At 45.8% G+C, this 13059-nt stretch overlaps 1 protein-coding gene across 1 annotated transcript in view; it reads right to left on the bottom strand.

The window, feature by feature from the left end:
- MIPEP (mitochondrial intermediate peptidase) overlaps nucleotides 1–13059 on the bottom strand; it is an 85835-nt gene that overhangs the window by 24883 nt on the left and 47893 nt on the right. The window contains exon 16 of the mRNA XM_002691846.6: nucleotides 11244–11363. Coding sequence (XP_002691892.2) covers nucleotides 11244–11363 — 120 coding nt within the window. The remainder of the gene's footprint in view (nucleotides 1–11243; nucleotides 11364–13059) is intronic.

The following is a 13059-nucleotide window of genomic DNA, read 5'->3' as shown; positions in this document are numbered from 1 at the left end:
ACAAGGGTCACAGAAATGTTGAAAAGGGGCAGCAAGAATATTACTTACATATGATGTGAGGTTTCATACATGTGTTTAAGTATGTATTCATACATAGAGTGGTATCTAGAAACCTTTACAATCCCGTGAACATGCATCAAGGACAGCAGGACGTTCATTAAGAACGTCAGCCACAACATCAACACCCCGAAGTGCTGATGATAAAGAGCTAGAAAAGGGGGGAAGGCGAAGAGAGCCCCTCACCAGAGCAAGAAAAAAGCCTGTACAACAACAGGACATTAACAAGATACATGAGGCGCTTCTGAGAGGAAGACCATAAACAAAGACCACGGTGTGACAGGAACAGGCAGATTCACGGAGGAAAAGTGGAGCAAGGCACCTATGTATAAAAACAGAAAAAAACAATCAAAAAACCCACAAAAGACAAAAACCCTCACAAATGACTATCCAGCCTTGGCAGGAGCCCTGAAAAGGAAACTCGGACACAAATCTTAGCATCTCACAAAGGAGACCTTTTCAAATCAGAGGGGGGTGTGGGTTTTTAAAAAACCAGTTAGAAAAAGTAACGTTGGTTCCAAATCTGGTGACTTACACCACCGGAAACTTAAACAGACAAAGATTTAAAAGTAACAAACAAGACCACAGAAATGCTAGAAGGAAATATGTGGAGGACCACGGATGAGAAGTGCCTCTACACCTGTGGAAAGAGGTTCCATTCTCCGGTGAGAGGGGGAGAACTACGTACAACGGGGCAGGGAGTCCCGCCTCTGGACAGGCCCAGAGCAGGGAAGACCGCCTGCAAACCCTCCGCATCTTTTGATTTCTGGTTACATGCACGTATGACATCCTCAAATGCAGTTAAAATGCAAGATTAGCATCAACTAACCTAACTCAGCCACGGGCTTCTTACAGGGCTGGTGCTGCCCCCGAGACCCCAGGGCGCAGGTAGAAGGCCACCGGGAACAGCCCTCCAGATCCCGAGCTCCCTGCGTCCTGCCTATGCTCACCGTGGAGGAGAATCCACTCGGACAATCACCAGGGCAGAAGTTTCTGGAAACATAAACATCCTCAAATCTAAAAGACACGTGTATCATTTAAACAGAGTCTATCTGGTGAAGAAGAAATGAGTATCCTGGGTTTTTATTTCACTTGACCTAGCCTTTGTGAATCTACAGTCAAAAAAAAAAAATTTTTTTTTTTAAAGCATAGTACTATTCATGAAAACCAAGATGAGAATGAAAGTTGGTGACTTGGCTCCAAGGACTATGTTATAAAAAAAACCGGGTAAGTCATGACTTCCTCATGTTTTAGATCAGTGAACTCTAGAGCTGCAGCTGTCCCACAAACTGAAACCATATAAATTTTTAGCAAATGAGTCAATCTTGAGATTAAAGTTTCAATTTATAACACTTCTGTGTTTTAGTTACAAAGTCATAAATAAATCTAGCATGACAGAGAAGGTAAATATTTTCTCAGTTGTTTATTCAACAAAAGAGGAAAGGAATTTAACATGCAATTAACTACTTAGGTTTTTCTAGATAGGCACCATATGGTCTTTGTATTTAAGAGAAAAAAAATAAATATTGTTCTGTTTAATCTAACATGTGCTTAGCAACGTCAAGTACGCCAAACTATGCCACCTGGGCATGCCTTCACCTCCCAGGAGACTGTTCTCGTTTGTTCAAGAGCCAAGGCGTAAGAATAGGAGGAAACATGACTACTTCCCCAGGGAAGAAACTCAAAGGAGAAAGGAGGATTTCTAGCAAACAGTTGAAGCTAGAGTCTCTGGAAAGGGACTGACGAACTTTGAACCACCCTGGGGTCTAGTTCTACTGTTTTAATAGACAGTATTTTTTTTTTTTAACACACTGAAAGAAAGAAACCTTTATGCCATTCCCTGAGCCAACATCTGAGTGTGAGGGAAGAAGAAGAGCCAAGGTCAGAAGCAGACCTCAGATCTATATATAAAAGCTCTCACCTGATCAAGCTCTCTCACCAGGCTTCCTTTAAAAATAACAGATAGGGAAATACCTGCCATTTTAATTTAGATGGTAGAAATCATTTAATAGACACATTTCCTTATCTTAGTGTTTTATCAGTTAATTTAAAATTAGACCTTTTCAAATAAAACCATCAATGCTGGACACCACATAAAGTCAGTAAGCTATGACAATTTTATACAAAGTGAACTAAACTTGTGATATCTCTGATGAAAACCTCTGAAAGATATATTCAAAAGTAGAGCTATAAAAACCTAATTCTTCATCTGCTTGAATGCACAAATGTCACATATCTATATGGATTTCTATACTTCAGTTCAGTTCAGATCAGTCACTCAGTCACTTCTGACTCTTCGCAACTCCATGGAATGCGACACAGCAGGACTCTCTGTCCATCAACAACTCCTGGAGTTTACTCAAACTCACGTCCCTCTAGGTGGTGATGCCATCCAACCATCGCATCCTCTGACGTCCCCTTCTCCTCTTGCCTTCAATCTTTCCCAGCATCAGGGTCTTTCCAACAAGTCAGTTCTTTGCATCAGGTGGACAAAGTATTGGGAATTTCAGCTTCAACATCAGTCCTTCCAATGACTATTCAGGACTCATTTCCTTTAGGATGGACTGGTTGGATCTCCTTGCAGTCCAAGGGACTCTCAAGAGTCTTCTCCAACACCACAGTTCAAAAGCATCAATTCTTCGGCACTCAGCTTTTTTTAATAGTTCAACTCTCACATCCATACATGACTACTGGAAAAGCTATAGCTTTGACTAGACGGACTTTGTTGGCAAAGTAATGTCTCTGCTTTTTAATACACTGTCAAGCTTGGTCATAACCTTTCTTCCAAGGAGCAAGCATCTTTTAATTTCATGGCTGCAGTCATCATCTGCAGTGATTTTGGAGCCCTCCCCCAAAATAAACTCTGTTTACACTGTTTCCCCAACTATTTGCCACGAAGTTGCATGATCAGATGCCATGATCTTAGTTTTCTGAATGTTGAGTTTTAAGCCAACTCTTTAATAAACTCTCTTCTTTCACTTTCATCAAGAGGCTCTTTAGTTCTTCTTCCCTTTCTGCCATAAGTGTGGTGTCATCTGCATATCTGAGGTTATTGATATTTCTCCCGCCAATCTTGATTCCAGCTCATGCTTCATCCAGTCCAGTATTTCTCATGATGCACTCTGCATATAAGTTAAATAAGCGGGGTGACAATATACAGCCTTATACTCCTTTCCTGATTTGGAACCACTCTGTTGTTCCATGTCCAGTTCTAACTGTTGCTTCTTGACCTGCATATAGGTTTCTCAAGAGGCAGGTCAGGTGGTCTGGTATTCCCATCTCTTTAAGAATATTCCACAGTTTATTGTGATCCACACAGTCAAAGGCTTTGGTATGACCAATAAAACAGAAGTAGATGTTTTTCTGGAACTCTCTTGCTTTTTCTATGATCCAACAGATGTTGGCAATTTGATCTCTGGTTTCTCTACCTTTTCTAAATACAGCTTGAACATCTGGAATTTCACAGTTCATGTACTGTTGAAGCCTGGCTTGGAGAATTTTGAGCATTAATTTGTTAGCGTGTGAGATGAGTGCAATTGTGTGGTAGTTTGAGCATTCTTTGGCATTGCCTTTCTTTGGGATTGGAATGAAAACTGACCTTTTCCAGGCCTGTGGCCACTGCTGAGTTTTCCAAATTTGCTGAAATATTGAATGCAGCACTTTCACAGCATCATCTTTTAGGATTTGAAATAGCTCGACTGGAATTCCATCACGTCCACTAGCTCTGTTCATAGTGATGCTTCCTAAGGCCCACCTGACTTCACATTCCAGGATGTCTGGCTCCAGGTGAGGGATCACACTATCATGATTATCTTGGTCGTGAAGATCTTTTTTGTATAGTTCTTCTGTGTATTCTTGCCACCTCTTTCTAATATCTTCTGCTTCTGTTAGGTCCATACCATTTATGTCCTTTATTGAGCCCATCTTTGCATGAAAGGTTCCCATGGTATCTCTAATTTTCTTAAAGTGATCTCTAGTCTTTCCCATTCTATTGTTTTCCTCTATTTCTTTGCACTGATCACGGAGGAAGGCTTTCTTATCTCTCCTTGCTATTCTTTGGAACTCTGAATTCAAATGGGTAGATCTTTCCTTTTCTCCTTTGCCTTTCCATTCTCTTGTTTTCACAGCTATTTGTAAGGCCTCCCCAGACAACCATTTTGCCTTTTTGCATTTTTTTTCCTTGGGGATAGTCTTGATCACTGCCTTCTGTACAATGTCACGAACCTCTGTCCACAGTTCTTTAGGCACTCTATCAGATCTAATCCCTTGAATCGATTTCTCACTTTCACTGTATAATCATAAGGGATTTGATTTAGGTCATACCTGAATGGTCTAATGGTTTCACTCATTCAGTTCAGTCACTCAGTCGTGTCCAACTCTTTGCGACCCCATGAATCGCAGCACACCAGGCCTCCCTGTCCATCACCAACTCCCGGAGTTCACTTAGACTCATGTCCATCGAGTCAGTGATGCCATCCAGCCATCTCATCCTCTATGGTGCCCTTCTCCTCCTACCCCCAATCCCTCCCAGCATCAGAGTCTTTTCCAATGAGTCAACTCTTCGCATGAGGTGGCCAAAGTACTGGAGTTTCAGCTTCAGCATCATTCCTTCCAAAGAAATCCCAGGGCTGATCTCCTTCAGAATGGACTGGTTGGATCTCCTTGCAGTCCAAGGGACTCTCAAGAGTCTTCTCCAACACCACAGTTCAAAAAAATCAATTCTTTGGCGCTCAGCCTTCTTCACAGTCCAACTCTCACATCCACACATGACCACAGGAAAAACCATAGCCTTGACTAGACGGACCTTTGTTGGCAAAGTAATGTCTCTGCTTTTGAATATGCTGTCTAGGTTGGTCATAATTTTCCTTCCAAGGAGTAAGCGTCTTATAATTTCATGGCTGCAGTCACCATCTGCAGTGATTTTGGAGCCCCAAAAAATAAAGTCTGACACTGTTTCCACTGTTTCCCCATCTATTTCCCATGAAGTGATAGAACCGGATGCCATGATCTTCGTTTTCTGAATGTTGAGCTTTAAGCCAACTTTTTCACTCTCCACTTTCACTTTCATCAAGAGGCTTTTTAGTTCCTCTTCCCTTTCTGCCATCAGGGTGGTGTCATCTGCATATTTGAGGTTATTGATATTTCTCCCGGCAATCTTGATTCAAACTTGTGTTTCTTCCAGTCCAGCGTTTCTCATTATGTACTCTGCATATGAGTTAAATAAATAGGGTGACAATATATAGCGTTGACGTATTCCTTTTCCTATTTGGAACCAGTCTGTTGTTCCATGTCCAGTTCTAACTGTTGCTTCCTGACCTGCATACAGATTTCTCAAGAGGCAGGTCAGGTGGTCTGGTATTCCCATCTCTTTCAGAATTATCCACAGTTTATTGTGATCCACACAGTCAAAGGCTTTGGCATAGTCAATAAAGCAGAAATAGATGTTTTTCTGGAACTCTCTTGCTTTTTCCATGACCCAGCAGATATTGGCAATTTGATCTCTGGTTCCTCTGCCTTTTCTAAATCCAGCGTGAACATCAGGAAGTTCACAGTTCACATATTGCTGAAGCCTGGCTTGGAGAATTTTGAGCATTACTTTACTAGCGTGTGAGATAAGTGCAATTGTGCGGTAATAGTGGTTTCACTAGACCATTTCAATTTATGTCTGAATTTGGCAATAAGGAGTTCATAATCTGAGCTACAGTCAGCTCCTGGTCTTGTTTTTGCTGACTGTATAGAGCTTCTCCATCTTTGGCTGCAAACAATATAATCGATCTGATTTCAGTATTGACCACCTGGTGATGTCCATGTGTAGTCTTCTCTGTGCTGTTGGAAGAGGGTGTTTGCTATGACCAGTGTTTCTCTTGGCAAAACTCTATTAGCCTTTGCCCTGCTTCATTCTGTACTCCAAGGCCAAATCTGCCTGTTATTCCAGGTATTTCTTCACTTCCTACTTTTGCATTCAGTCCCTTATAATGAAAAGAACATCTTTTTTGGGTATTAGTTCTAGAAGGTCTTATAGGTCTTCATAGAACCGTTCAACTTTAGCTTCTTCAGCGTTACTGGTCAGGGCATAGACTTGGATTACTGTGATATTGAATGGTTTGCCTTGGATACGAACAGAGATCATTCTGTTGTTTTTGAGACTGCATCCAAGTACTGCATTTTGGACTCTTTTGTTGACCATGATGGCACTCCATTTCTTCTAAGGGATTCTTGCCCACAGTAGTACATATAATGGTCATCTGAGTTAAATTCACCCATTCCAGTCCATTTTAGTTCGCTGATTCCTAAAATGCTGTTGTTCACTCTTGCCATCTCCTGTTGACCACTTCCAATTTGCCTTGATTCATGGACCTAACATTCCAGGTTCCTATGCAATATTGCTCTTTATAGCATTGGACTTTACTTCCATCACCAGTCACATCCACAACTGGGTACTGTTTTTGCTTTGGCTCCGTCTCTTCATTCTTTCTGGAGTTATTCCTCCACTGATCTCCAGTAGCATATTGGGCACCTACTGACCTGGGGAGTTCATCTTTCAGTGTCATACCTTTTTGTCTTTTCATGCTGTTCATGGGGTTCTCAAGGCAAGAATACTGAAGTGGTTTGCCATTCCCTTCTCCAGTGGACCACGTTTTGTCAGACCTCTCCACCATGACCTGTCCATCTTGGGGGACCCTACAGGGCATGGCTCATAGTTTCATTGAATTAGACAAGGCTGTGGTCCATGTGATCAGACTGGTTAGTTTTTTGTGATTGTGGTTTTCAGTCTGTCTGCCCTCTGATGGAGAAGGATTTCTATACACACTCACATATCTATTTTGGAGAAAGAAGTTCTTCAAAAGTGATATCAAGTGAACAAGACAGCAAACAAGCTCTAATGAAAACGCAGTCCCATGGATGGGAGCAGGGGCATCTTCCCCATGCGGGTGTGTCTGTGACCTTCCTTCTGAAACTAGAAAACCAACCAGAGCACAACACTGCTTGCAAGCACACAAGCCCGGTGCGCCCACCCCCTCCACTCGCCGCCCGCTGCCGCTGGCCCCAGCTCTGTGTGGTCAGGTGGCCTGAAGGAGAGCGGGCCGGGGAGAGCACACTGGATGAAGACTGGCTCACAGCTGGCCGTGCTCCACCCTGACCTGTGGATCGACGGCCTTGCTCCTTTGCACTTAGAATCGCAATGGCAGCGACACAGGTTAAGAATCTGCTTGGAACTTGAGCAGCTAATGGACAGGAAGCCCTCAGGTCCTGTGTGACTCGTCTCTGAGAATGTACCTACTAAGAACACAAATCTATGGTAGATGTCCTACAAGCAGTGCTCCCAGCTACCTAATCCTAAAAACAGAGTAGGTGCTACTCTCTAGTAGTAGAAACGGAACAGAAAACACATTTAAAATCTCAGTTTTTGCCGGTACTTGAAAAAAGCTGTTTCAACGAGAAGACAGGCCGACCGGGTGGGCTATCCCACACCTTCCTCATCTCACCCAGCAGGCTCTCCGCTCACAGCATCCTCTGTGCAGGCGTGCGCCTCCCTCTCCTACATGGCTCCCCAGCCCTGCCTCCTGGCCTGCAGCCTCAGGTCCCACATCTGCTCACAGGCATCGTCTGCTCAGCCTGAACTGGCCCCCTGCACCCGTCCCCACATTGCACCCCTCCTCCAAGTGGCCCCTTCCAACACGGGGACCACCCCTCCCAGCTTACACAGCACCAGCGCCCAGTGGGGTCTGTCTGCCCAGTCCACCCCCAGGTCACGGGCACCTTCCACGCTGGTCCTCAGCCTGCCTGCTCGCTCTGCCCGCTAGTTGTGTGGTCCCCACGGGGAAACAACTTCCTTACGGGTTGCCCAAGCCCATTCTTCACCTCACACGCTGCAGCCAAAACAGCCCGTTCCCACTTCAAGACACGGTCTGCACATGAAGAACGCCCTTCCATATTCTGCTGAGTGACCCGTTTACTAACTGCATGGCTGCTGATCATTCTTAGGAACGCTCATGAGAAAGCATCCCTAAGACTTCGGTGCACCCCTCCTTGCACCAGGGTAAGACTACCTGAATTTGGGGCTCACTATTCACTTCTTTTTATAGTTCTACTGGTCTCGGCACATGGGACCTGAGACCACGCTTTCTCTGAGGTCCATAAAGGAGCTGAGCCTCCGGATCACTTTTACAGACATCATACCACAGTCAACGCCAGGCACCGTCCTCACAGACGATGCCACACCACAGTCAACAAACCGGGCACCATCCTCACAAACTGGGCACCATCCTCACAAATGACGTCACACCGCAGTCAACACCGGGCACCATCCTCACAGACGAGGCCACACCCCGGTCAACACCAGGCAGTGGTGAACACCGAGAAGCACAGACAACACCTGTGGTTCGTATGTGCCCGACAGGTGAGAGTGAGCTGGCTCTGGACTCGCTCTGCTCCTCACCTCCGTCAACCCCAAGGTTACTCTAGGGGGCACAGCACATGTCTGGCCTCTTGCACATTCACAGCACTTTAAAAAATATTTATTTTCCAAATGGTGTATTTTATGTCGCCTGTTTTTTTAAAACCACAATAACAATTTAGAAAGCAAAAAAATCTTTTTCCAGTTACAATGCTGAAAACCTCTATGCCAACCTGTAGCTTCTTACTTGTTTTCATCTGTTTATTGAACAGAAGACTCAGGTCCTCATGCAGTGGACACAGTCTTCCGTGCCGTATGCATGACACCAGAGTCCAAACAGGAACAAAAAGGAACGCTCAGATAGACTCTCTCTCCCAAATTTAAGCCTCCGCTCCTCATATCTGGGTCTTTAACCCACTTTACTTTAGTTAAAGTAGAACTAAACTACTTTAGTAGAAGGGGACAGATCCAGGTTTCATCTCTTCCCGGTGGATGATTTATCGGGACATCACCACTGAAACTGAGCAGTCCCTTCTCGGCCCTCACAGCTGCAGGGCTGTTGGCTGATGGTCAGGAGGCCATAAACGCACCGAGCCTGCCTGCAGTGCTGGGCTTGGCTCCACCATTCTGTGCCCCCTGTACCCCCACAGCATTGCTACCCGGTCCTAAATCCTCCAGCTTCCTGGTTAGTGGTCCCGACTGGACAAGCCCACCCTTCTGTCACTGTTCTTAAGCCATCAGCTTCCACAGGAGATCATAGTCAGCCCATTAGAGTCAAGCCAACAAGTGAGGACATTACATTAAGTGTACAGATTGGAGAAAACTCGGTATTTTTATATCAGATCTTTCCTTCTGTAAATATGGTTCAGCCCTTCATTTACTTAGGACACTGAAATTAAACACAACATACTTATTGAACAAGGTGCTTTGGGGGTGTCCCTGGTGGGTTCGGTGGTGAAGAGTACACCTGCCAGTGCAGGAGACGCAGGTCGACCCTGGATCCGGGAAGATCCTACGTGCCACGCAGCAGCTGAGCCCACGCCCCACAACTACCGCGCCTGCACTCTAGAGCCCGGGAGCCACAACTACCGCGCCTGCGCCCTAGAGCCCGTGTTCACAAGAGAAGCCACCGCAGTGAGAAGCCTGTGCACTGCAACCAGAGAAGAGCCCACAGCAACAAAGACCCAGCACCATCCCCCCACAAAAATCGGGCACTGTCCTCACAGAGGAGGTAATCTTTCCTTCTGTAAATATCAAATAAATATAAAAACAAATATTAAAAAATCAAAACTAGACAGACCAGTTTTGATAGGTACCTTCTACTTTTTCTTGCTGTAATACCATATTTACAGTTTTTTGGTTTGTTGCTGGTAAACAGAGATGGGTTAAATTTTTATATATTACTTATCCCAAAAAGGTGCTAACTTTTGTTATCCAAGTACACAATAGTACACAGCACTGGAACAATAAATTTTATATATATGTGTGTACGCACACATACACTGAAACAATAAATTATACATATGTGTGTACACACACACGGTACCGTGACCAGCACTGTGTGCCTTGGACATGTCATGAAGCTTCTAAGCCAATCAAATGCTGCAGATGGGAGTCTCATGAAGACGAAACCTCCGGTGACTCTGCTTATCTGGTAAAGATGAGCACCCCCCACCCCCTCAGTTTGAGCGTGAGGACCTGATGATCTAGCAGATGGTCACAGTTTCCTGACTAACGCAAACTCTCAGAGCAACACATGCTGGCACTCAACCCCGCAACAAATGAAACCACATTTGTTTGGCATTTTCCAGTTTACAGAGCACTTTCCAATGAGCTTTCTCTCTCTAAGAAGGCAAAGCTGGACCTTCTGGTGGTCACCACGTCACCTGGACAGGGCTGTCTGCCTGAGGACAAGACAACTCCGGAGAAAAGAGATGAGACATAAAAGGAGGAGAAACCTTCTAAAACCACATGCAGGAACTCATTCAACTCGGCTAACTGGCAACCAGGCCGACCGACCCCTGCGCCTTGCAGTGTGGGACTTAATACACACTCATTCTGCTGAAGCCACTAGGAGTCGGGCTCCCACTGCTTGCCCTGAGGCCCCGACTAGTACGAACACGCCAGTCTCATGCCAGGGCCCTGGGCACTCCTCCCCACCCCAGCTTCCTAAGGAACCCGAGAGATGAGAACACACGGCTGCCGGGCTGGGTCTGTGCCCTAGCAGCATGGCTCACCCCCCCATGCTCTCAGACAAGACAGGTCACGTGCATGAGCCTCAGGTGTGCCCCCAAAGGTAGGGAAGCCATCCCATTCACAGGGCTGCTGGGAGAGTCAGGAGTTGTGCGCCAAGCAGCTGGACAGAGTCTGGCACCCAGTCCTCAGTGAACAGGAGCGATGTGCCTGCTCTCCACGCAACAGAGCACGAACCACGCCCCTCCAACTCCTGCCACCAGCGTGGATTTCTCTGCAGTGACAATGGTTGGGGAGCAGGCACTGCCGTCATCTTACACCAGTAGTTTTCTCATCATAGAAAAATAACAACAACAAAAAAAACCAGAGACAAACTCCCGTGGCCTTTTTCACCCCCACCTTCCCAAGAGGAACGCTGCTGGCAGGAGGACAGTGAGCACATGTCAAGGACAGCTGGGGGCCGGAAGCGACCAGGCATTCCTGACACCCGCCCCGCGGGAAGCCTCCACGCCAAGCAGAGCCGTTCAGGTTCACAGCCCCCCACTCGATACCTGTGCCCGCCCAATGGCACACACAGGGCACACGCCAGACTCACAGTGTTGGGGACGTAGGGCAGGCCATAGAAGCGCTCCTGCGTGTCCCTGAGGATGTCTGTGGTCGAACTCCGGAGCGGGTGCTTCCCGTGGTAGATCTGGTCCAGGGCGGCGTAGAAGACCTGAGGGGTGCAGGCGCAGTTCAGTCTGGGCACCACTCGCATCCACCTCACGGCAGCCGAGCTGTGAGGGGTGCGCAGCACAACAGCCAGGGGTCGCAGTGGGGCACGTGCTCATCAGTGTCGTGGACTGAGGGTATTCTGCATGTCATACCACATCAGTGATGAAAAGGGACGCTCTCAACCTCCTCACGATTAAGAATATCAAAAAATCCTGAGCCCTGTCTATAAGGTACTTTTTGTATAGTATAGCAAATTAAGTTTGTGACTGCAAAACTCTACATAGTTTTGGAAACATATTTATAGCTGGAAACATGAAAAATTCTCTTTGGCTTCTTCCTGGAATCCTGATATAATTGAGTGAGAGAAATGACAGGGTGAGGACCTATTTTGGTGACGAGAGGTGGCGGGGCGGGGCGGGTGAGGGAGGAGGAAGCGGCTGTCACAAAGGATGGAGGAGCAGCTGCAGGAGTGTCTGGGGCCAGGACCAGGCCGACCCCACCCCGGGGTCCGGGCACACAGGACACAGCTGCCGGGCGGGGCCACACTGGCTTAAGGAGCTGACCAGTAGGGAAGGCTCGCTTCCCGCCAGGAGAGGACAGAGGCCACTAAAACCCGATAGGAGAACAAAGCCAAACTGCTGCTTGTTTACCAAGTTCTGAAACTGAATTTTGTACAAAAAATCTAAAGTGCTTTTTCTCTGCAACATTTAACTTGAGTATTAAACACTGATGGAAGTTTACCTGAAGCAAACAAGTAGAAAATGTTTTATTTTCAAAGGAAAAAAATCCTGTCATGCAATTATGCTTCTGATATGTATCTTTCTGATTCAAAACTGGAATCTGCAGAGAATGTGCAGCTGTTGACCTAAAAGCAGTGAGGATCAGTTTGGATAAAAGAAAAAAGTTAAATGACCTCTAACTTCTGGCTTCATCTAGATATAGAATTATGGCTCTAAATTATAAAGTCAAGTTTAAACCTTCCCTGGAAAAACACAGACATTTCTTAAGATAAATATTGCTTTGCTCTAACTGGCAACTTAAATATATACTAAATACAGCTCTTTCCATTCCATATTCTATGAAGAGTAACAATGCACAGAGGGACTCAGAGGGGCCCACATTATTGATCCACATTCATATTCCAACAGAATAAACCATTAGAAATTGAAATTCTTAAATTCTAACTTCAACTGCAGTGGGTTTTTCTGGCCCAATCTACAAACAAATTGGAATTCAAAAGTTTTGTTTCTTCAATTATGCCTTTCACAAATGAAAGACATAAGCATGGAATGACGTTTTTTAAAAACTATAAAAACAGCAAAATAAATTTAGTGTGCATATGTTTCATACTCATTTGCTGATGAAGCAAACAAGGCCGAGCTATGAGCCTATCAGGGGATCCTGTGTGTCTGGGACCAAGAACCTCGGAGCCCCCCAAAACAGGGGCTGTTGTTAAAGTAATGCACAGAAAGAAAAGCACAACTTAAAAAGCACTATAAGCTACTCGCTTAGAGCCCAGAGACAGTTCGTGTCCTCTTCCCTGGGCTGTCCTGCTGCTCAGGGTCGGCACGGCCTGTCCCCGCTGCTCAGGGACAGACAGGGGACAGGAGAGCAGTGAGAGGCCCTCAGGGTGGGGACTTCCTCCCCTCCTCCTCCTTCTCCAGCCCTCAGCACCCCTCCTCTTCCTCTCTCTTCTT

This window comes from Bos taurus, chromosome 12, assembly GCF_002263795.3.
Source record: "Bos taurus isolate L1 Dominette 01449 registration number 42190680 breed Hereford chromosome 12, ARS-UCD2.0, whole genome shotgun sequence".
Lineage (NCBI taxonomy): Eukaryota > Metazoa > Chordata > Mammalia > Artiodactyla > Bovidae > Bos > Bos taurus.
Note: the sequence above shows the minus strand (reverse complement) of the source record. Positions and strands in the feature narration are given on the sequence as shown.